This window comes from Cynocephalus volans, chromosome 2, assembly GCF_027409185.1.
Source record: "Cynocephalus volans isolate mCynVol1 chromosome 2, mCynVol1.pri, whole genome shotgun sequence".
Lineage (NCBI taxonomy): Eukaryota > Metazoa > Chordata > Mammalia > Dermoptera > Cynocephalidae > Cynocephalus > Cynocephalus volans.
In genome coordinates this window covers 123,801,858-123,824,578 of record NC_084461.1, presented here as the reverse complement: position 1 = coordinate 123,824,578, position 22,721 = coordinate 123,801,858, and the positions used below count along the sequence as shown (strand labels likewise).

Genomic DNA, 22,721 nt, shown 5'->3' with positions numbered 1-22,721 from the left:
ACATATTTCCTAATCCTGACCAACTAAAAAGGCCTAGAGATAGGAAATAGCACCTGTAGCTTAGATTGCAGTCTCTATCCCTTTCCTACTAAATAGAATTAAAGGACTTCTTAGAGAAATAATTGATTCCAAGACTGGAGCAGGAACTGTACAAGATGAGCCTGGAACACCTTGTCTTATCAGAAAGCAAGGACACTGTCAGAGACTATAAAGATGTCATATCAAAAGGATCTAGGAGCTAAACTTACTGAGCAAAGATACTCAAATTGTCCCATCTTCTGACAATTTCTGCATCAAGAAAAATGATTGTGATGAAATAAAACACATCATATATGTGTAAATAAAAAGTTCAAAATGACATTCAAATCAAAAACAACAAAAAAACCCCACTTCATTGGTCATCTCTTAAGAATGCTAGAAGACCACCTCATTATTTTGGAAACTGGTAAATAAAGGGGAAAAAAAAAAATCAAACATTTATCCTGCCATTCCTATATGATCTGTACTTAAGGGCAACCAAATAGTCGCTGAGGGGAATTTTCTATTTATAGACATTTTCCAGCTAATAAGGAAGGAATAATAGAACTTAGAATATCACCATTTTGTAATCCCTAATGAATTAATGGATCTAAGCAATGATCATCAGTGGTTAATAATATCACAAAAAGACAGACAACCCAAACATTCATTACCTCCTGAAGAAAGTACACAGATACCACCTATAAAGTAGTCCCATTAAAAAAAAAAAAAAAGAAAGGGCCAGCCTGTGGCTCACTTGAGAGAGTGTGGTGCTGATAACACCAAGGGCAAGGGTTTGGATCCCTATATAGGGATGGCCAATTGCTCACTTTGGAGAGCATGGTGCTGACAACACCAAGTCAAGGGTTAAGATCCTCTTACTGGTCATCTTTTTGAAAAAAGAAAAAAAAAAAAAATCAAACCTGAATACAGTCAAGTCTCTAAGTCTAATTACTAATTTATGGAAAAATCCAAGGAACAGAAAAACAAGTTAAACAAAATCACTGAGACACAATCAGCAAAATCCACACTCTGGGAAGCCTAAAGAATAAACATTCCATTTTTTCAATCAAAAATTGTATGAAAAAAGAAAAAAAAAAATGAAAGGATGCCCATAGATTAAGAGATTTAAGAGACATATTGATCAACAGTGATTATATAAATCTTACTTGAGTTCTAACTTAAACATGATTATCAGATAAATAAGAAAACTGCCTGGATATTTGTTAAGGAACTACAATTATTGAAAAATTTTAGGTAGAAAAATTGTATTGTGGTTATTTTTTTAAATTATCTTTTACCAATACATACTGAAATATTTATAATTTTATGAAAGTATAATTTCTTAAAAATAATTTATTTTTAAATTAAAAAAATGAAAAGCTAAAAATGTTTATTTTAAATAAAAATAATTTTATAAAAGTAAATGGGGGGTCTGGAGGGAATACAGATGAAATAAGATTGGCCATGAATTAAACATCCATCCAGTTAAAACTGGGTGATGAGTTGTTAGGTTTCATTATACTATATTCTCTATATGTTTGAAAAAATGCCATAACAAAAAGGTTTTTAATTTTTTTTTTTTTTAATCGTAAAAGCCCCATTGGATTTTCCTTTAGAGAATTTCATGTAAATCTCAAACCTGGAGCAAAAAATTTTTAGTTAGTGATCAAGTTAAAAAGTGATTCTCTTTTTAGCCCCAGGGTAGTTCTAGGAATACATACTTCAAGTTAGCAAAAGGAACTAAATGTGAGAATCAGTAGTGATGCCGTAGAAAAACAATGTCAGGAGTTCTGTTTGAATGTTGACTCTGTCACTATTAGCTTGGTTACCTTATAGAAGTTATGCAACATCACTGTGCATCAGTTTCCATATCTATAAGAATGGGTTTAATATTTCTTACTTCACAGGGATCAGTAACAATTAACAGAAATAACACAACAGCTGAGCAGAATGTATTCTGGTACCCAATAATTTTTTTTATTGGTTATGAATATTCATGAGATAAAACGCTGTCCTATAATTTCTTTTTTTTAAAAATTTTTTTAAAGATGACCAGTAAGGGGATCTTAACCCTTGACTTGGTGTTGTTGGCACCACACTCTCCCAAGTGAGCCACGGGCCAGCCGCTGTCCTATAATTTCTTAATAAACATTTATTCCTTCTTTTAAAAACGTCTTACAGCAACATGACTTTAGCTTAGGAGAGGGATGGAGAAAGAATGTAGAAAGGTAACCATCAGTAGAGAAAGACTCTCGAATAGGACACAGTTACTGAAAATGATGGGGTTTAAACAATGACTGAATAATGTATACACTAACTAGAGTGATTAATAATATTTGAGTCATGAAAGAGGTCAGCTTTTATGGTTGGTTGGTCCAAACCATAAATCATCCAAACTATTAATAATCTGGGTTAAGAAATTATTTCAATAACTCAAAGGAAAAACTGAGGCTGGACTATAAAAAAATTGTTAACACTGAAAGCTCCTAAGGATGAATAAAGTTTTGGTAAATATCTCATTTTCTTTTACATATTAGTTTCTTTATACATCAAGTTTTAAACAACATATCAGATCTGTATAAAAACAAAAATTCTATATTACTTCCAAAGTACATACAGAGGTTTACATCTATCTAGATCAATTTTTTTCTGCTATATCTTATAAAACTACAAATATTCTATGTAAAAATACTTATTGCTTACTATTGTTCTATAAAACTACACATATTCTACACAAAAATTCTTATTGCTTACTACTGTGCTTAATATTGAATAAAGCACAAATATTTTATTTTTTTGTTGGCTGGCCAATATGGGGATCTGAACTCATGACCTTGGTGTTAGTCTGCACTCTAATCAACTGAGCTAGCCAGCCAGCCCACAAATATTGTAAAACTAAATACTCTGCCAAAAAATATATATTCCCACTTGTCCCTTTTTTCTTTTCTTTTCTTTTTTTTTTGAGATGACCTAGAAATGCCAAGAAATGAACAGGCTTAAAAGTACCAAATTACAACCTCTATAATGTCATCCTCACTTCCTCTTACTAACAGAGACTAGGAGGAACTACTCTCTTCCAGAGCCACAATCAATTCAATGGATAGAGAAGATGAATGAGAAGCCTTATGGTCACTAAGAAAATACTAAAAAGAAATCTTTTTTAAAATGAGATTTTAAAAGACTCCTAAGTTTAAGAAAAGCAGTTAAATTGTGAAGCTATTTTTCAACTTTTATAGAAATGAAAAAGTTAAGGCTAATTGTTAAGTTGAGAAAGCAATATAAAAGCCATGCCTTTTTTCTAAAAGGCATGCTTAATTTTTAAATTTTTATTTAATTTTTTTTTTTCATTTTGTCGATATACATTGTGGCTGATTTGTTTTATTTTTAACTGACAAATAATAATTATAAATATTATGGGGTACAATGTGATGTTATGATATACATATATACTGCGGAATGATTAAATCAAGCTAATTAACATATCCATTACACCTCACATAGTTATTTCTTTGTGGTGAGAACATTTAAAATCAACTCTTTTAGCAATATTTAAATGCACAATACAGTATATAGTTAACCATAGTCACCATGCTATGCAAAGATCACTAAAACTTATTCCTCCTGTCTAACTGAAACTCTGGTATTCTTTTATCAACATCTCCCCTTTCCCCATCCATTCTTCCCCCTATACTATTCTACTCTCTATTTCTGTGAGTTCAACTTTTTCAATTCCACATATAAGTGAAGTATTATTTGTATTCATCTTTCTGAGATATAAGGCAGTTAGTTTTTAAGCCACATACCAGCAGCCAGCAAATATTTAACCAACTCCAGGTGACCCTCCTGAGAAGCCTCCATCAGAGGTGTAGAGCAGCCAAGTTCTATATCAGCCCCCGCCTTAATCAGGAAGTCTGCAACTTCAGAAAATCCTCCACAGCAAGCCAAGGTAAGAGCAGTTTCTTGGGTTTCTTCTGTCTGGGCATTTATATTTGCTCCTAGGAAAGCAGAAAAATAGATAAAACTAGCTGCAAGAGACTTACGATAAAGATATTATTTTTCTGAATTGTCATAATCATCTCCATTTTCTCTGCTTTTCATCAACACACAAAAAAATATGCTAGTTGTAGTAAACTTCACTGATACTGACACAAACATCCAAAGGAACCTGATTTTTTTCGAAGAAGTGAAACTGTTTTACCTTGGGCTAAGAGTAGTGCTACCATTTCTTCGTGTCCTTCCCGAGCAGCTTCCATCAAGGGAGTGTATCCTTCATCATTAACTTCTTCAAGATTTGCTCCCCTTTCAATAAGTAGAGCTGCCAATTCCACATGTCCTCCACAGGCAGCTAGTGTCAATGGAGATTCAAATGAATCTGCAGGCATGTTCACTTGAGCACCACTATCCAAAAGCAAACGGGCCACCTCTACATGTCCATCCTGCAGATTTCCAGAAGAAAAGCAAGAAGGAGAGAAATTTTTTTGTTTTGAAATTTTTTTTAAATCAGAAAAGAGAAGCAACAGATTGGAAAAAACAGAAAGGAAGAAAGAAAAGGGAAAGGAAGATTAGATTTAGCTTACATAGTATGTATATTATCACGCCCATCTGAGCCATATCAAAAGTCTGTTAAAACTCTAAAATAATTTTTATATTATTTTACCTTACTTTTGAGCAAACCCAAAATTTTCCAAAAGAATCAGACTTGGTGACATGCAGTCACATTCCAAATAATTTTGAATTTCCACATTCTTTGAAGTTCAGAAAACTGTTAAATCCATAGTCAGTAATATCTCAAAATAATTACTGTTTATAATTCTGCTAGTCAAACACAGCCATACCCTCAAGCTCAGGTGTCATGGTCAAACGTAGATACTGCATTAGATCTATTTTAGAAACAAAGGCTTGGCAAAAAATAACTCAACAAATTCTGTGAAGTCATTGCCACTTGGGATTATGTCACCAAGATAAACCCCTGTGGATTGATATTATATTACCCTATATTTTTCCTCATGACAACAGCTTGTTGCAATGAGGCAAAGGATTTTACAAAGATGTGAAAATAAAGATCTTATTCATTTGCAAATAATTTTACCATGAGCCCACCTGCACAGCTAGTAATACAAATAACAATAAAACATTCTCAGGCTGGCTAGTTAGTTCAGTTGGTTAGAGAACAGCCTTACTATTATTATTTTTTAAAATTTATTTTAATGTATCAATATACAATGTAGTTGATTTTTGTGTCCCTTTACCAATTCCTCTTTCCCCCCATCTTCTACCCCCCCCCCCCACTCAACATCATATCGTAACATCAAGGTTACCGGTTTGGATCCCTGTACTGGCCAAAAAAACACAATAAAACATTCTCATGCTATCCCTCCATCACCATAAATATCCTTCTTTAGTTTCAAATTCTTTTTTTTTCTGGCAGCTGGCCAGTATTAATTTCAAATTCTTGACTTCAAAATTGATGTAGGCCTTAAAGTTTGTTGTAGCATATAAAGTCAGAGGCTATGTTGTTCTATATTTCAAAAATGAACAAAATGTTGCTAATGAAAAGTAAATACTGAGTACAAAAATAAGGCTTTATAATGTTGGGCGACTCTTAAAGAATTAATTAAAGAAAGCTTAATTAAATGTTAAATTTCAGTATCCATCAAGAATTTCATTATATTAGGGCCGAGCCCGTGGCACACTTGGTAGAGTGCTGCGCTGGCAGCGCGGCGACGCTCCCGCCGCGGGTTCGGATCCTATATAGGACTGACCGGTGTACTCACTGGCTGAGTGCCGGTCACGAAAAAACGACAAAAAAAAAAAAAAAAAAAAAAAAAGAATTTCATTATATTTAACGGCGAGCTGAGCTTTAATCACTTTTGACACAATGCCAAAAACAGATGACTTCACATTAAAATTTTAGTTTTCTTAATACTTCAAATATATGTAAAATAAAATACATTTTAATCAAACTACTGACTGTGTTAATCTGGTATTTGAAATACATTTCTAACAGAAAATAAAGTAACGATTTGTAAGTGTCTACAAATCAGGAAACTGCTATTATACCTATCCCTCTAGGCTCTCGATAAATTGTTTTACTTGAATTTACTTGAATTTTTGAGGATTCTTTATAGATTCTGCTAACATATCTTGAGTACATACATTAAGAGAAGAACTATATTAGGCACTTTCTGATACTAATGAACAATTTTTTTTCAGTATTTTTTAAATTTATTGTGGTAAAACATATATAACATAAGAATTGCCATTTTAAGCATTTTTAAACATACAATTATGTGGGATTAATTACATTCACAATGCTGTGCAACCACTACTTCTATCTATTTCCAAAACTTTCTCATCATCCAAAACATAAACTCTACCCATTAAGCAATAGCTTCTCATTATTCCTTCCCCCTGTTTGTGGTAACCTCTAATATACTTCTGAACAATATTATTTTTGCCAAAAGAAAAAAAAGAATTAAAAAATTAAGAAATAAGACAAAGAATAACCCAACCTTTCAGGTCTAATATCATCATTTGAATTTTTTTTTTTTTTTAATTCTAAGACTTTGGTCTTAGCCATGTAGATATAGCTGAAATTGGACTTACTCTCCTATCATAAACAAATATAAATTGCGGGAGTGGAGGATATATATATATATATATATATATATATATATATAAAGCAACTGTTGCAAGCATTGGACAGCAACTAAGCTAGGGCTATGATCATTGAAAGAAAAGAGCACATGTGATAAACCCTACATTCACTCTAGCTTTCTCTCCATGGGCATCTTCCAAACCTATTTCCCTTCCTACAGAGCCTAAACGGAGAGTGAACATTTCACTGGAAAAAGGAAACAAAAATCAGAATATGAGCCAGCCAAGATAGTTAAGACTTTGGGGGCAGGGGGGTCCCACAAAAAGAGAAAAGTTAGACAAAAGAGTCCCAAAAATCTATATAAAATTCTCTTCAGATACTTGGACAACTCCTGAGTTAAGAATACCAAGGACAAGACTCCAGGATGCCTAGCAGAGAATAGTTACTGGAAGGCTACAGACCTCAGGAGTTCAGGCTCAGCAAGAATGGACAAACCTTGATAAATATTCCAGACTTTCAGTTGAGATGTTAGGCTATCCGCAGGTACTAAGAACCACACTATAGGGGTAAGGGCAAAGCTGAAATCAAGCCTCAACAGGATCAAAGTGATCCACTGGTAATGCAACTGCATGCTGGAACAAAATTTAACTGTCTTAAAAGGAGGACAGTATCATTCACAGCCTGTAAAATGTATCATCCACAATGTATGGCTTGCAATAAAATATTACTACACCTATTATAAGGCAGGAAAAAGTGACATAATCAAGTCAGGTGACAATAAAACCAACCCTAGGAGTGAATCAAATACAGGTGTTTGCAGAAAAGAACCTCAAAATAACTATTGTATGTTAAAAAAAAAAAGGAAAAAATGAAAATGAATGAAAAAATAAATTTCAACAAAGACTCAGAATATAAAAACACCATATCAACAAGTATGTTAAATGATCCAAACAAACCAATGAAAAGACAGATTGATGGAGTAGGCTACAAAACATGAAGCAAATATATACTATTTATAAGAAACTCACACTTCAATATAATGATATAGGTAGGTTGTAAGAAAAGGATAAAAACATATATCAGGCAAACATTAACCAAAGGGAAGCAAGAGTATCTACACCAATATCAAATAAAGGAGACCTCAGAGCAAAGAATATCACCAGAGACAGAGACATTATATAATAAAAAGGTTAATCCACCAAAAAGATGTAGCACTTCTAAAAATGTGTATGCATCAAACAACAGAGCTCCAAAATGTGAAAATAAAACTGTAAAGCAACTGAAGAAGAAACAGAAAAATCCACAATTACAGTTTGAGATTTCAACACCCCTCTCTTGACAAATATTGGAACAACTAGACAGAAAAGAAAGGATGTAGAAGTATTATACCATCAATCGATAGGCTCTATTTGACATTTAAAGAACACTCCACGCAACAACTGCAGAATATACATTCTTTTCAAGTCCCCACAGAATATATTTCTATATCCTGGCCATAAAACAAACCTCAAAGTTCTCTGGTCACAATGGAATCAAACTAGAAATCATTAACAGAAAGATCAGAAAAATCTTCAAACATTTAGAAATTAAAATTAATAAAAATAATCCATGGGTCAAAAAGGAAGTCTTGAGTGGAATAAAAAAATGCATTGAACTGAATGAAAATGAAAATACAACACAAGATATCAAAATTTGAAGGACACAGCTAAAGCACTGCTGAAAGGAAAATTTATAGCACTAAATGTACACAATTAGAAAAGAGGAAATGTCTCAAATCAGTAATATAAGATCCTATTTCAAAAGCTACAAAAAGAAGAGCAAAATAAACCCAAAGAAAGCAGAAAGAAGGATATAATAAATAGACTGGAATTAAATGAAATAGAGAAAAAATTTAAAACTAAATGTTGATTCTTTAAAACCCAAAACTTGACAAAACTTCAGTTAGACTGACCAAGAAAAAAAGAGAGAAGACTCAAATTACTAAAATCAAAAATGAAGGAGGGGACATTAATAAACAAATTTTATAAAAAGGATTATAAAAGAATATTATGGAAGACTATATGCCAACAAATTAGATAACCTAGATGAAATGGACAAATTCCTATAAAGACATAAACTAGCAAACTGACTCAAGAAAAAAAATGAAAATCTGAAATACTTATAAAAAGAGAATTAGTAATCAAAATCTTCCCACCCAGCAATTTTACCCTAGATAGATACCCAACAGAAACAATCACTTATGTCACCGTTATGGCAACTTTATTCTTAACAGCCAGAGTTTGGAAACAACACAAATGTCCATCACAGTAGACTGGATAAAGAAATAAAGGTGTATTTATGCAATGGAATTCTACACAAAAATGAAAATGAGCGAACTACTGTAAAAAGGAACAACATGGGTAATCTCACAAGCATAATGTTGAGTGAAAGAAGTCAGACATAATAGAGTACTTACTGTATTGTCTATTGATAAGAATATCAAAAATAGAAAAACTAATTTATGATGACAGAAGTTAGAATGGTGGTTATTCTTGAAGGGAGGTACTAACTGGGAGGGGGCATAAATGAGCCTTCTGGGGTGCTATATGTAGATCTGTTGTTATATGGATGTATACACATATAAAATTTCAAGCTATACACTTAATATTTGGCAGTTTACTCTATGTAAGTTATACCCAATTTAAAAGTATATTTTATCCATCATTTCTAGGAGTTTGAGACAGTAGTTTTTATTTGATGTACTCTTTTATAAATATGCATTCATGAATGATATGTATGTGCTTACAGACAACAAAGAAAAATGATTTCTGGAATGACAGCACTGAAGGTGATTATTCTCTCTGATACAAAATGTTTGGACTGAAAATACAATTCTAGATTATCCTCAAAAGAAATAATTAAATGCTTTATAGGTTATCCATAGCGTATATAAGTCAATATATTTCTATGTCAATTTGCTACATAAGATTTCAATACAAAGCTATGAAAACATTAGAAATATGTCTACTATCTCCAAAATTAGAGTTTTATCAACAATATCCCTACAGCCGAACACATTACTTTAGGATTACATGTTACTGTCGTCTTACAAAAGCACAGATACTCAAGTATTAACTGTGTTTAATTTAGAGTTGGGTTAAGAAATTACGCAAATCAAACACCAATTAATAATTCTCAAAGGCATAAATACATATGACCTTTTCTTCCCATAAAATCTCAAGTGAGTACAATTTAAAATTACCATGCAAGCCTCCATTAAGGCAGTGTGCATCTCATCTGTTTTGTGCTCTTGATCTGCACCAGCTTCAAGTAGAAAGCGAACCATATCCAAATGGCCTTAAATAAAAGAACAAAATTTTTAAAAGAATTGAGTATCAATTTAATACTCTAATATAGGAAATACTTTTCTTTCAGATGTCTATATAAAAATTCATGAGAAAGTTTGCATTCAATAAATAAATTAATGACAGTTTTAAAAAGCCAATTAAAAATAATAAGCAGGCTCTCATCAAAGTCTTATTATTTAGGTTTTAAAGACTGAGTTTGTCCAAAGCAAGTAAAGCAATAATACTTTTTCTTCGATTTAATCTATAAAATTATTTATCAAGTCAAAACACTGAAATCAAATAGAAAGCCAAGTAAAGTATCTTTGGATCATATTTTCCAGAAAAACAGCTTTAAAATATTCTCAAACTCACTATGGCAATGAGCAGGCACAAAAACTCCATTTAAAGTAATTCCAATCCTCCTGATAAATCTAATATGTAAAAAGCCTTAACTGTCAATTAAAAAAAGACAAACACTTCTGTAGAAAAATGGGTGAAGGATATGGAATGGTAATTCAAAAAAGAAATGCAAATGAATATTATTAAACTAATGAAAAGTATATTAAACCTTCCTATTAAAGAAATGCAAATTAAAATGCAACACCATTTTTTTTACTATCAAAATGGCAAAGATTAAAAAGAATGATAATACCCAGTGTTGGTGAGGGTGTAGGGTGGGGTTAAGGGCATTCTCAAACACTGCTGGTGGTGGGAGTATAAATTGGTTCAACCTTTCTAGAAGGCAATTTGGCAATATGTATCAAAAGCCTTAAAATTGTCCATACCCTTTGACCAAGCAATTCCACTTCCAGGAATTTATCCTAAGGAAATAATCAGAGATTAGGCAAAAATGTCTACACAAGGATGTTATCACAGTGTTTTTAATAATAGTGAAAAACTGGGAACAATTCAAGTGTCCAAAAATAGGCAATTATGGGTGCTTCTATTTCATGTATTTGGCAGAAATTGATAATTCCCTATCCGCTCTCTTATTCTCCCTTAATAACAGAACTCTGATTTTATCTGAGTGGTAACATGCCAGACTAAAAGACTACATTTCCCAGACTCTCTTGCAGCTATGTATAGCAAATGAGATGTAAGTGGGAGTTATAAGACAGAACTTCTAGAAAGACTTCTTAAAAGGAGCTCACTAAATGGGAAGGCACTCCCTATTTTACCCTTAACTTCTTCATCCTTCCTAGAATATGGAATGCTGGGGCCCTAGCTACTCTCTCTCTCCTCTTATAGGTAACTCTGAAAAACATATTAGGATGGTAGAATAGAAAAAGAGAATTCTGAGATCTTGGCGACAATGGAACTGCCGATCTAGCCTAAAAAGCCTACCCTTGGACTTCTCTTTGGTTTGAATCATTACTCATTTAGGTTTTGTAACTTATTTAGCCAAATCTAATCCTAACTGAAATCGTGAAATACTATGTGATCATCAAAGTTGTGTTGCAAGAATATTTACTGAGATGTTGATGACACACTGCTAAATAAAATAAGTACACCATAAATCAGTGTTAGAGTATGATTGTTTTGTTTAAAATATATATATATATATGTTTGTTTATAAACATACTTTAAGACACACTGGAAGTACATACGCTAAAATACTGTTTACATACGTTTTATCTTTACATGGTAGTATTACCTATTATTTTTAAATTTCTCTTCTGTGCTATTCTGTGTTTTTCAAGTTTTTGTATCAAGTATGTATCATTACTATTGTTTGGGTGTGTATTATTTTTTAAATAAATGTTGAAAAAATCGTATAAAATAAAAGTTATTAAATAATAAAAACCCTCTTAATCTGTGCTAAGTGGTTTGGTTGACTTCATAGTTAACTGAATAAATTTGAGATAAAATAAAAAAGAAACATACATTAGGAAACTATACTATAAGAAATACAGGGTAAACTAGACTTTCTACATAATCTCCTATAACTGGATAATTTTATACCACAGGGAAAATATAAGCAATACAAATTTAACTCAAAAACTCAATACTCAAATATTCAAACATTCAAGGTTATGTAAAAAATTGTATTCATACATATATAGAGTACCTTTGTAGCATGCAAGTGTAAGAGCACTTTCTTTGAATTCATTAGAATGAGTGTTGATGCCTGCACCATGATCTAGAAGAACCCTTGCAACTTCCACATGACCTGCACTGGCTGCTTCCATTAAGGGGGTATGTCCATTTTCATTATGATCTTCTATATTTGCACCTTCATTAAGTAGCACTTTCACAATGTCAACAAATCCTCCAGCACAGGCATAAGTTAGTGCAGTGTTTCCTAATAAAGAACAAAAAGACTCCACAAAATTATGACACACAGATACATTTATGATTATTCTATTGCTCTAGTTATATCTCTTCAATTCCCTTAAATAAACCACTACATATTACAAATGTCTGAACAATATAAAATGGTCACAAAAGGCAAATCTATAGAGACAGAAAGTAGAGCAGTTGTTGTCTGAGACTGAGGTAACTGCAAATGGGCAAAGGGATATTTTTGTGGTGATGGAAATGTTCTACAATTAGATTGTGTTGACGACTGCATAACTATAAATTTACTAGAAATCATTCTTGTACACTTAAAACAAGTGAATTTTATGGTATGTGAATTACATCTCAACAGAGTTAGGATTTTTTGTTTGGGTAAAAAAGAGGAAGCAGCTATATTTGGACTGAGCCTCAAAAGGTGAGTAGGATTCTTATAGGTGGGGGAAGAGTATTTGGAATCAAATAGAAAGCATAAGTAAAAGCAGGTGACTAAGGTGGGGAGGGGCCAAGGGCCTCAGCCAGGGCCCCCGGCCATCCATTGTTCGCATCTAGCCCAGCAACAACCTTGCCACAGCCAGAAACCCCCCAGGCTCCCGACCCACCTCAGCCATGCCCGACTCACCACCCCACCTCCATTTTCCCACCCTCCTACTCCCAGCCCCTCTCCCTCCCTCTACTCCACAACATCTTAGAATGTAATAATAATAATAATAATAATATTAAAAAAAAAAAAAAAGCAGGTGACTAGAATGGTGAGCACATCTTGCCCACACAGCTGCAGTGTAAAGCTATGGTTTTCAGTCCTGGTCTCTCCCTAGACTGATTGCTTTGGAGTATGGAAGGAAGACTCCTGGGAACTTACATTTTTAACAAGCTCTCTAAGTGATGCTGACATGCAGGCAGTAGATGTAGATTGTTGAAAAAAATTAATTAGTTAAAAAATGAACCTGACTAGGAACTTATTGGTGTGAAGATGAGGCAATTTCCTTCTAAAAATTTCTGTTTTCCCAATGAAGTATGAATTAAGGCCATCAGTGGATGTAAAGAGTGGTAGGTAGATGTGGGGATGACAGTGTTTGAAATTGTCATCTGGATAATGTAGTGAGAAGCCCATCAAGGAGTGTATGCTTGCTGCCTGGTACATAATAACCCTTCTATGTAGTATACCCACTTCAGCTAAAAAACAAAACAAAACAACAACTTAACCTCAGGCAAACCTCTTCCTCTCTCAAAATGTCCCACCACCTCTTTAAAAATAAAGCTGCTGGAGCAATCTGGTGGTTTTCAAACTGTATTCCAGAGAACTTCATAACCACACTCCCTTCCCCCATCAGAAGTTCCTCAGAAACTGCAGAAGGAGATGGGGAGGCCTAGAGACCAGAAATCTAAGCCACCACCTACTTTAGATGAACTCTGCTTTTATCTTTGTACTATCATATCTGTGCTTGCATATATTATTTTGTTTAAAGTTAGGGTTCTTTGGTTGAAAACAACTTTAAAACCCACTGAATTTGATGATCCCTAAGAATCCTCAAGGAGAAATTAAAAATTTCCTTAATACCAGCAACCTCTTTGTTGAGTCTTCCTAAAAGGAGTGTATATAGCATGATGCTGTTAACCAGAAGCAAGTAATTTATTTTATTTTCTTATTTTTATTTTTATTGATTTATTTACTTTTTAACATTCACTTCTACATATTTGTTGGGTATAATGTGTCATTTCAATATATGCATATACTGCATGATGATTCACTTAGGATAGATAGCATAGCTTTGTACCCATTAGTCCAATACTTTCCCTCCCTTCTGCTCTCCACCCACCCTCTGGTAACCATTATTCTATTGTCTACTTCTATGAGAACCAGTTTGTTTTTTAATCCCACATGAGTGAGATCATGCAGTATTTGTCTTTCTATGCCTGGCTTATTTCACTTAACATGATGGTTTCCAGTTCCATCCATGATGCTGCAAATAACAGAATATAATTTCTTTTTCTTTTTTTTTTTTTGTGACCGGCACTCAGCCAGTGAGTGCACCGGCCATTCCTATATAGGATCCGAACCCGCGGTGGGAGCGTCGCTGCGCTCCCAGCTCCGCATTCTCCCGAGTGCGCCACAGGCTTGGCCCTATAATTTCTTTTTATACCTAAGTAGTATTCCATTGTACACATATACAACAGTTTTTTGTAGGATTTTATAGGACTTCATAGGACTTCCAGGTTTAGTGAAATCCAATGCACCTGGGCTGTGTAGAAACACTGGTCTGGGCCTGAATCTTTTCATCAAATTGCACCCCATGCAATTCTATATTCCTGACCAGTCTCCTCTGAGTGGTCCTATGCTGATTGGGGGGCAGATCAGCTGTCCTTGCTGTGTCCCAGTGTTCTCTCGGTGGGCCCGTCTCCCCCACTGCCCATGCTACAAACACTTCCCATGGGATGGGCTGTACGCTGGTCCCTTGCGATGACTCACTGGCCTCTAAGTGGCTTTTTTTTTTTCAGTTGTTGTGGCTCCTCACTCCTATTTGGGTCCACGGGAACCCTATTAGTGGTCTTGCTGGCCTGGGGGCCACCAAGGCCCTCTTCTCCCCTGCCACCTCCATGCAACTTCATCAGAAGGGCACAGCTGTGGCTTTTGCGGGTCCTGGTCCATGCACTCAGCAGCTCCAGCCTGGAAGTAGCTGGGGCTTGAAACACTCAGAGAGGTTTTTTCTTTTTCTCATCATGGCTTCTTGGCCTTCATGCACTCTGTAGGTCTCTCCTCCTCTTCCCCTGAGCTCTGGTGGCCCCAGGTTGGCTGTTGTTGCTTTTTAATAGTTGTAAATTAGTTGATTTGTGGGAGAGAGTGACGCCGGGGACCATCTATTCCACCATCTTGACTGGAAGTCCCTAGTATCCCTTTTATTGTTTTTTTCTAGTTTTATTCCATTGTGGTTGGACAAGGTAATTGGTATGTTGAGACTTATTTTCTACCATCTTAATTTTAAATCTTTTGCTGTGGTTCAGCAAACAATCGATGCCCCCTTCTAAATTGTGATATAGCCGTGCAATGAAATATTATGCAACCTTTAAAAAATGATTGTAGAAAATAGTTAATAAAATAGAAAATAAGTGAAGTCAAAACAAAATTACACATAAGTTAGGATTTTAACTGTTTAACTTTATACATCAAAAAAGTATTGGAAGAAACTAAATTAACATGGTTATAGTGGTGAGTTCTGTACCACAGAGATTACAAGAGAGTAATCCATTATCCTTTCTACTTCTCTGCATTTTTCAAATGTTTCCACAGTGAGCATATATTACTTTTGTAATCAGACAAATGATGAAGTAAACAAATCCGGTGGTTCACCAACACTGTCTAAAATGCATTGTTTTCTATTATGTAAATATAAGAGATATTTTCTTTATTTAATTAATACAAGGAGCCACATTCAAGGGTTCCAACTGTAGTATGCACAAAGCTTCTTGGTTGAAATAAATGATAGTCAGCATGGTTCCCCCTTCTGAGACTAGTGTTCTTATTCTATTCTTAAACTTCATATAAAAACATAAAGAAAAGAAAAAAAATAGAGAAACATCAGGACTAGCTTGGTAGGTGGTAGCAGTAGTGATGGTGGCAGTAGCAGCAGCAGCAGTAATGGTAGTAATGCCTTTTCAGCCATTTGCAGTATTGCCATAGCACTTAAGTACTTAGCATACTGCTGAATATCTGTGTTGTTTTCCATGTTACTTAGTATTGTCTCTTTGACTAACTCGGTAACCTACTTGAAGATAGAAATTATACATAATTTATCTCCAACTGGCCAAACACAGAGCAGGAAATAAAAATAAACAACAAATATATTTTGACCAAATTAAGTCAAATACCTAAAAAAAACTGGCAAGCTTTAAATGAATCTATATTATTCTTCAGTACCACATATATGCCCTCTAATACTACGAACTTTTTAATACTTTCCTCAATATATTAAATACTTACTGAAGAGCAAAAACATATTCTGGGAAGGGTTATTATAAACAGCACATTTTACCTAGTTTCATGTGTCCTTAGCTTATTAAACAAGATTAAGTGTCATCTTGGAAAATCACTTACATTTTTTATCTAAAATATTCTAATGTATCGTTCAAAATTACTCCTTTTTCATCCAATACTGTACAACTTAGAACACTTAACATTTTCTATGTATATTCATTTCTTAATTTTCTTTTATCTCTCCTTTATATTTACAAATTTATTCAAAAGACAATTCATTGTTTTAGGTACATTTCCTCCTAACACATATCTTTAACCTATATTTACAATATAAGCCAGCAAGACAAGTATATATCACCCTAGCATAACTCTTTCAGACGAAACACCTCTTTAAAAGATCATTACCCCTTGGTCTGCCACTTATTTCTTTCCTGACCTTTTTTTTGTGAGTTTATTACTACTTAATACTACTATAACAAAGACACAATGGTCAGCAAAATGGCCAGCAATCTCTTCTAGGGAGTCTTGCTCATTTTAAAAATAAATTAGAGGCAGGAGCCATGGGCAGCCCCCTCCTCCCAGAAGCAAGCAAGAAACAGAGCATGCCTGGGGTCCTAGGCAAGAGCCAAGGGCAGCATCCCCTGCCAGGAAGCAGGCAAGGAGCACAGCAAAAACACCACTTCTACACGGGTGGCCCACCACAGCCACCACCACTGCCATGGGCACCGCAAAAGTGGTTCAATGCCACAGCAGTACCCATGGCTACCATGCAGGTGGCCTGCCAGACACTTGACTGCACTGACACAAGGAGAGTCACCAGTGGAGACCAGAAAAGAAGACATCTCTTTCTTCAAAGCCCACACCAGAGTAACAGAAGAAGCAACTGCTCTACTAGATGACCAGACATCAAGATAGAGACACTAAAAATATGAAAACCCAAGAAAATATGACACCACCAAAAGAATACAGTCATTCTCAAATACCAGGCCCTATAAAGAAGAAACCCTTGAAATGACTGAGAAGGAAATCTAAGCAACGATCTTAAGGAAACTCACTGAGATACAAGAATACTCAGTTAGACATCATAATGAAACAAGAAAAAAAATCCAGGACATGAAGGGGGAAATTTACAAAGAGATTAATACCTTAAAAAAGAATGTAGCAGCACTAATAGAACTGAAAGATTCGCTCAACAAAATATAAAACACAACCAATAGCTTAAGCAGCAGGCTAGAATAAGCAGAAGAATTTCTGATCTTGAAGACAGTCTTTTCAAAATAACTCATGTGGACAAAAAAAAAAGAAAAGAGAATTTTAAAAAAATGAAGAAAATCTACCAGAGCCAGCAGACAACCTTAAGTGCTCAAACATTCGAATAATGGATACTACAGAAGGAGAGGTGAAAGGAAAAGGCATGGAAAACCTATTCAACAAAATAATAATGGAAAGCTTCCCAGGCATGGGGAGAGACAGGGATCTTCGGATCCAGGATGCTCAAAAATCCCCAAACAGATTCAACCCAAAAATATCTTTTCCAAGACACGTTATAGTCAAATTGGCAAAGCTCAAAGACAAAGAGAGAATCTTAAAAGAAGCAAGAGAAAAGCATCAAGTCACCTATAAGAGAGCTCCTTATCAGACTATCAGCAGATTTCTCAACAGAAACTCTTCAGGCCAGAAGAAAATAGGATGATATATTCAAAATACTAAAAGAAAAAAACTGCCAGCCAAGAATACTATACCCAGCAAGGCTGTCCTTCAGAAATGAGGGAAAAATTGTGTATTTTCCAGACAAACCAAACTGCACAAGTTCATCCCCACACTACCGGCCCTACAAGAAATCTTCAAGGAAGTTCTGTATCGCGAATCCAAAAAATGATAATCACTACCACAAATACACAAGAAAGAACAAAATCCACTAGTAGAAAAAAGCCCACTGGTAGAATAAAAATGCAAACAAGAAAGAGAAAGAAACTAAACCTTATCACCACAAAAAACCTTAATGACAATGTAATAATGTCCCTGCTTTATTTCTGATTTTAGTAATTTCAGTCTTCTCTCTTTTTTTCTTGGTCAGTCTAGATAAGGTTTGCAAATTGTGTTGATCTTTTTCAAGAATCAACTTTTGGTTTTGTTGATTTTCTCTATTGCCTTCTAATTAATTCCCTATTTCATGTATTTCTGTTGTAGTCTTTGTTATTTCCTACTTATATTTGCTTTGGGTTTAGTTTGCTCTTCTTTTTCTATTTTCTTAAGGTAGAAGTTTATATTACTGATTTGAGATTTTTCTTATTTTTAATATAAGTGTTTACAAGTATAAATTTTCCTCTAAGCACTGCAGAAGCCCCGCAGTCTATAAATTTTGGTATGTTGCACTTTGATTTTCATCTCAAAGTACTCTCTAATTTCCCTGTGATTTTTATTTTTACCCATTGTTTATTTAGGAGAGTAATTAATTAGTAATTAATTTCCACACATTTGTGAATTTTCTAAATTTCCTTCTGTTATTATGGTCAGAGAACATATTTTCTATGATCTTAGTCTTTCTTTTTAAATGAATTAAGACTTGTTTTACAGCTAAAAAAAAAAATTAGGCTACATTTAACATTTACCTAGTGGTATGGAAAACTGATATGCTTTCATTATTTAAATTTTTTTAAACCATGTGCTTGCCCCACTAGGGCATGAATTAAATCCAAAGAAATTCTCCACCAAATCTACACCTATAACTCAAGACTGCTCTATCTATAACTCTGCAAAGTATAAATAACTAAAATAGGTAGTAATGAGTACTTAAAACAATTAAAAAGAGTAGTCCTTACTAGGGTAGCTTTTATGCTACACAAGAATATCTTATTAGTAAATGTACTCAGCACACTCCACATCAAAAACCCTGTAGGGAAGAAAAAAAAAAGAAAGAAAGAAAAACCCTGCAGCGGAAACATTCTCAGGTTAATCTAAAACCTAAAGTCAAGGGAATTGTATTTAAATGAGATAAAGAATTACAGGAGACACAGTTCATAATTTTGCCTCTTTATACATTACATACGTGGTAAAAGAAATTGTCTTCAACAGAAAAACTATCTTTTTTAAAAAAATAAATTTTATTATGTATATTTAAAGTATACAACATGATATTATAAAATACACATATATATAATAAAATGGTTACTATAGAGGAACCAATGAACATACTCATCATCTCACATAGTTACCCAGTTTTTCCCCCTATGGCAAGAGCAGCTATAATCACATTTAGAAAAAATCCTAAAGACAATACACTACTATTAACTATATTACCCATTCTGTACATTAGATCTTTTGACTTGTTCATCCTACATATTTTCTGCTTTGTATCCTTTCACCTACATCTCCTCATTTTCTCCTCCCCTCCCAACCCTAGTAACCAATGTTTTATTCTCTATATTTGACTTTTTTTTTAGATTCTACACATAAGTGAGGTTATGGAATATTTTTCTTTCCGTGTCTGGCTTATTTCACCAAACATAATGTCCTCCAGGTCCATCTATGTTGTGGCAAATGGCAAGATTTCCTCCTTTTTTAAGGCTGAATAATATTCCATTATATAAGTATATATACCACATACACCATCAATCTTAAACAAATAGAACCTAAGTATGTTTTAAAGACTTTTGAAGATATAAAATCAGTTTGTATTTTACTCAGAGATTCTACACAAGGGCTAAGATTTTTCTATAGGTTTACACTGGTTTTCCCCAGGAATCAAAACTTTCTTTCTCAGGTTAGAATTAATTAGGACAATTTATTTTCCCACAATTAACATATCATTCTCTACATACCTGTTGCAGACTGGGAGTTGACATCTGCATCATGAAGAAGTAATAATTTCACAATATCTAAATAACCTCCACTGGAAGCTGCCATCAGGGGAGTTATGTCTCCTTTATTTCCTCGATCTTCAACATTAGCATGCATAGCAAGCAATACCTTTAAAATACATAGATATACAGAGAAATGGTCAATTCTTACTATTAACAGTACTTCTAGAGAATACACTGAATCTGAGAAGATATTTTTTTAGAGTAGTTGTGAGGAAAAATGAAAAGTAATCACATTTTGAAAAAATATGCTAATTTTCACTGCTCAGAAGGCCAGGTTAGATGCTTCATTTTACAACATCACTACCTATTAACCTTTAAATAACATAGGTGATCACTTTAGCTATCCTATTATAAAATGTGACTGTTCCTGTCAAAAAATTTGTGCCATGCTTTAGGTTTAGTGCTATGCTTTAGGTTATCTAGCAAGAGAGGAGCAAAACTATAATTACAGAGCAGAAACTGGTAAAAACATGGCTATTTCCCATTATTGCTCTAAGATAGAAGGAAAAACTTTAAAAGAATTGGGGTAATCTGAATGCCATGAAAATAAATTACCACTTTCCATTATAGCTGTGTATTATTTCTAAAGACAAGTTTAAAATATGATTAATATTTTTATCTGTTTCTTATTCATTAGGATTAGCTTTGAGTAGGTGGCAGAAAAACGAACCATGCCGAGGTGCATGTACGGGCAACAAAATGCATTGATATCTGTTGCTATTTCACCTACTGTCAAAAAGTAAAGAGGGAGGAAGACTCTGGCCTCTAATTATGAGTAATAAAAATAAATAAAATATTAAAACTGTTCCATAATTTTAATCACTAAAGATTATTTCTGCTTACTTGTGCTAATTCATAATAGCCTGCTGAACAAGCCAAACACAGCAGGCTTTCTCCTTCTTCTGTATGTTCATTTACACTTCTGCCTTCATCTAGCAATTTACGAACAGCATTCACATCTCCATCTGAACAAGCTTCTGCCAGACTGCGACTGAAAAACAAAACCTTTCAACAATTAACTCATATAGAAAGATTCATCCCATATGATCTCTACTATACAATATTTGTCCGTACTATCCTCAGTCCTGTGATAAATTACACTAAAGAGTTACTCATACACAGAAAAATGCTAATACAGTAGGAGAAAAAAAATTGTATGAACATTTTATTTGCTGAGCATCTTGTTTGTAATTCTAATTAATTACGTATGTCAACAAGCCAGAAACCAGTACATGAATTTGATAATAGCTATTGTTTTTTCTTTCAAAATCTTTTAACACCTTGTAACAAATTTTAAGTTAAAAAAAATTTTAAAGCATTAGTTGCATAAGTTTTTAAGCTCTACTAATGTAATGCTTCCCAAAGACATTTTTGGATATAACCCTATGGCTTAACATTTTATTTGGTAAGAGGGAGGTGAAAATCTAAGAAAACAATTTTACTGCAGAATGACTGGAGCAGTGAGTCTCAAATGTTAATGTACAAAGAAATCACACACATTTCTTCTTAAAACACAGATTCTGATTTAGTAGATCTGTGGTGGGGTCTGAGATTCTGCATTTCTAACAAGCTCTGAAATGATGTTGATAATTCTAGTCCATTGACCACATCTGAGTAGCAAACAATTAGATTATTACATTAGTTAACTCATCTCACTTATTACTACTCAAACTGTCAGTTTAAAGTTTACTAATACAACCTTCAAAATAAATAATTTCCTTAGAAGTAGAAACCAAGTCTTATTCAATTTAGATTTTGCATAGACTCTAGTATAGTACATTCCACAAGTATGCTCAATGAATAAGAGTGAACACAAGAATAAAAATATCCATTTTTCTATCTATATAATACATACACATTTATATATCCACTTAAAATATAACATCTATTATGATATTAATTTGGCTAAAGTTTATAAACTCCTTCAAAAAATACAGTTAACCAAAATTGGCTACTTCCCCCAAATCCACTCAAGAAAATATCTAATATTCATTAGAATTCATTAAACACATACGTGTCCACTTGTGCTGCATTGTGGCTGTTTTCTGCTTTCATCCGTGTCAGTGCAGCAGCAGCTTCATCCAGTGCACAACTAACTGAGGATGTCAGTCTCCGGAGAACCTCAGGATCTGCAAAAGCTTTACCATCAGCAGTTGACAATTTGCCAATTCCTTCAGTTTGCGTCAATCAATCAGGAAGTGCAGGGAAAGAAAAAGAATAGAAGTGCAAATTGTAATTATGTTTCTAAACAATATAATCTAGGGCAAAGAAATGGCATAGTCTCCACAGATAAGGCTGACAATCAAAATATAAGGTTGATGATTTCAATTCTGCCACTAATGTCAAAAGGCCATGACATAACCACCCACGTTTTACTCTTCCCATCTTTTTTTTTTTTTTTTTTTCCTGACCGGTAAGGGGATCGCAACCCTCAGCAGGGTGTGGTCTGCACCACGCTCAGCCAGGGAGCACACCGGCCATCCCTATATAAGATCCAAAACCGTGGCCTCTGCGCTACCAGCACCACACTCTCCCGAGTGAGCCACGGGGCTGGCCCTAGTCTTTCCATCTTTATGATGCACATAATATTAATTTGTCCTCTACCTAACTCCAAATGTAACTTAGTATGGTGCTTACTGTACCAA

General features: G+C 34.1%; 1 protein-coding gene across 4 annotated transcripts in view; it reads right to left on the bottom strand.

Moving 5' to 3' along the window:
* The window catches only part of ANKHD1 (ankyrin repeat and KH domain containing 1), a 119,290-nt gene that overhangs the window by 66,822 nt on the left and 29,747 nt on the right, over positions 1 to 22,721 (bottom strand). For all 4 annotated transcript variants that reach the window (XM_063088174.1, XM_063088177.1, XM_063088176.1 and 1 more), the window contains exons 3-9: positions 22,091 to 22,247; positions 20,920 to 21,067; positions 20,035 to 20,182; positions 12,014 to 12,247; positions 9,861 to 9,955; positions 4,220 to 4,457; positions 3,825 to 4,016 (exon numbers count right to left, since the gene is read on the bottom strand). In XM_063088174.1, the coding sequence (XP_062944244.1) occupies positions 3,825 to 4,016; positions 4,220 to 4,457; positions 9,861 to 9,955; positions 12,014 to 12,247; positions 20,035 to 20,182; positions 20,920 to 21,067; positions 22,091 to 22,247 (1,212 nt within the window). The remainder of the gene's footprint in view (positions 1 to 3,824; positions 4,017 to 4,219; positions 4,458 to 9,860; positions 9,956 to 12,013; positions 12,248 to 20,034; positions 20,183 to 20,919; positions 21,068 to 22,090; positions 22,248 to 22,721) is intronic.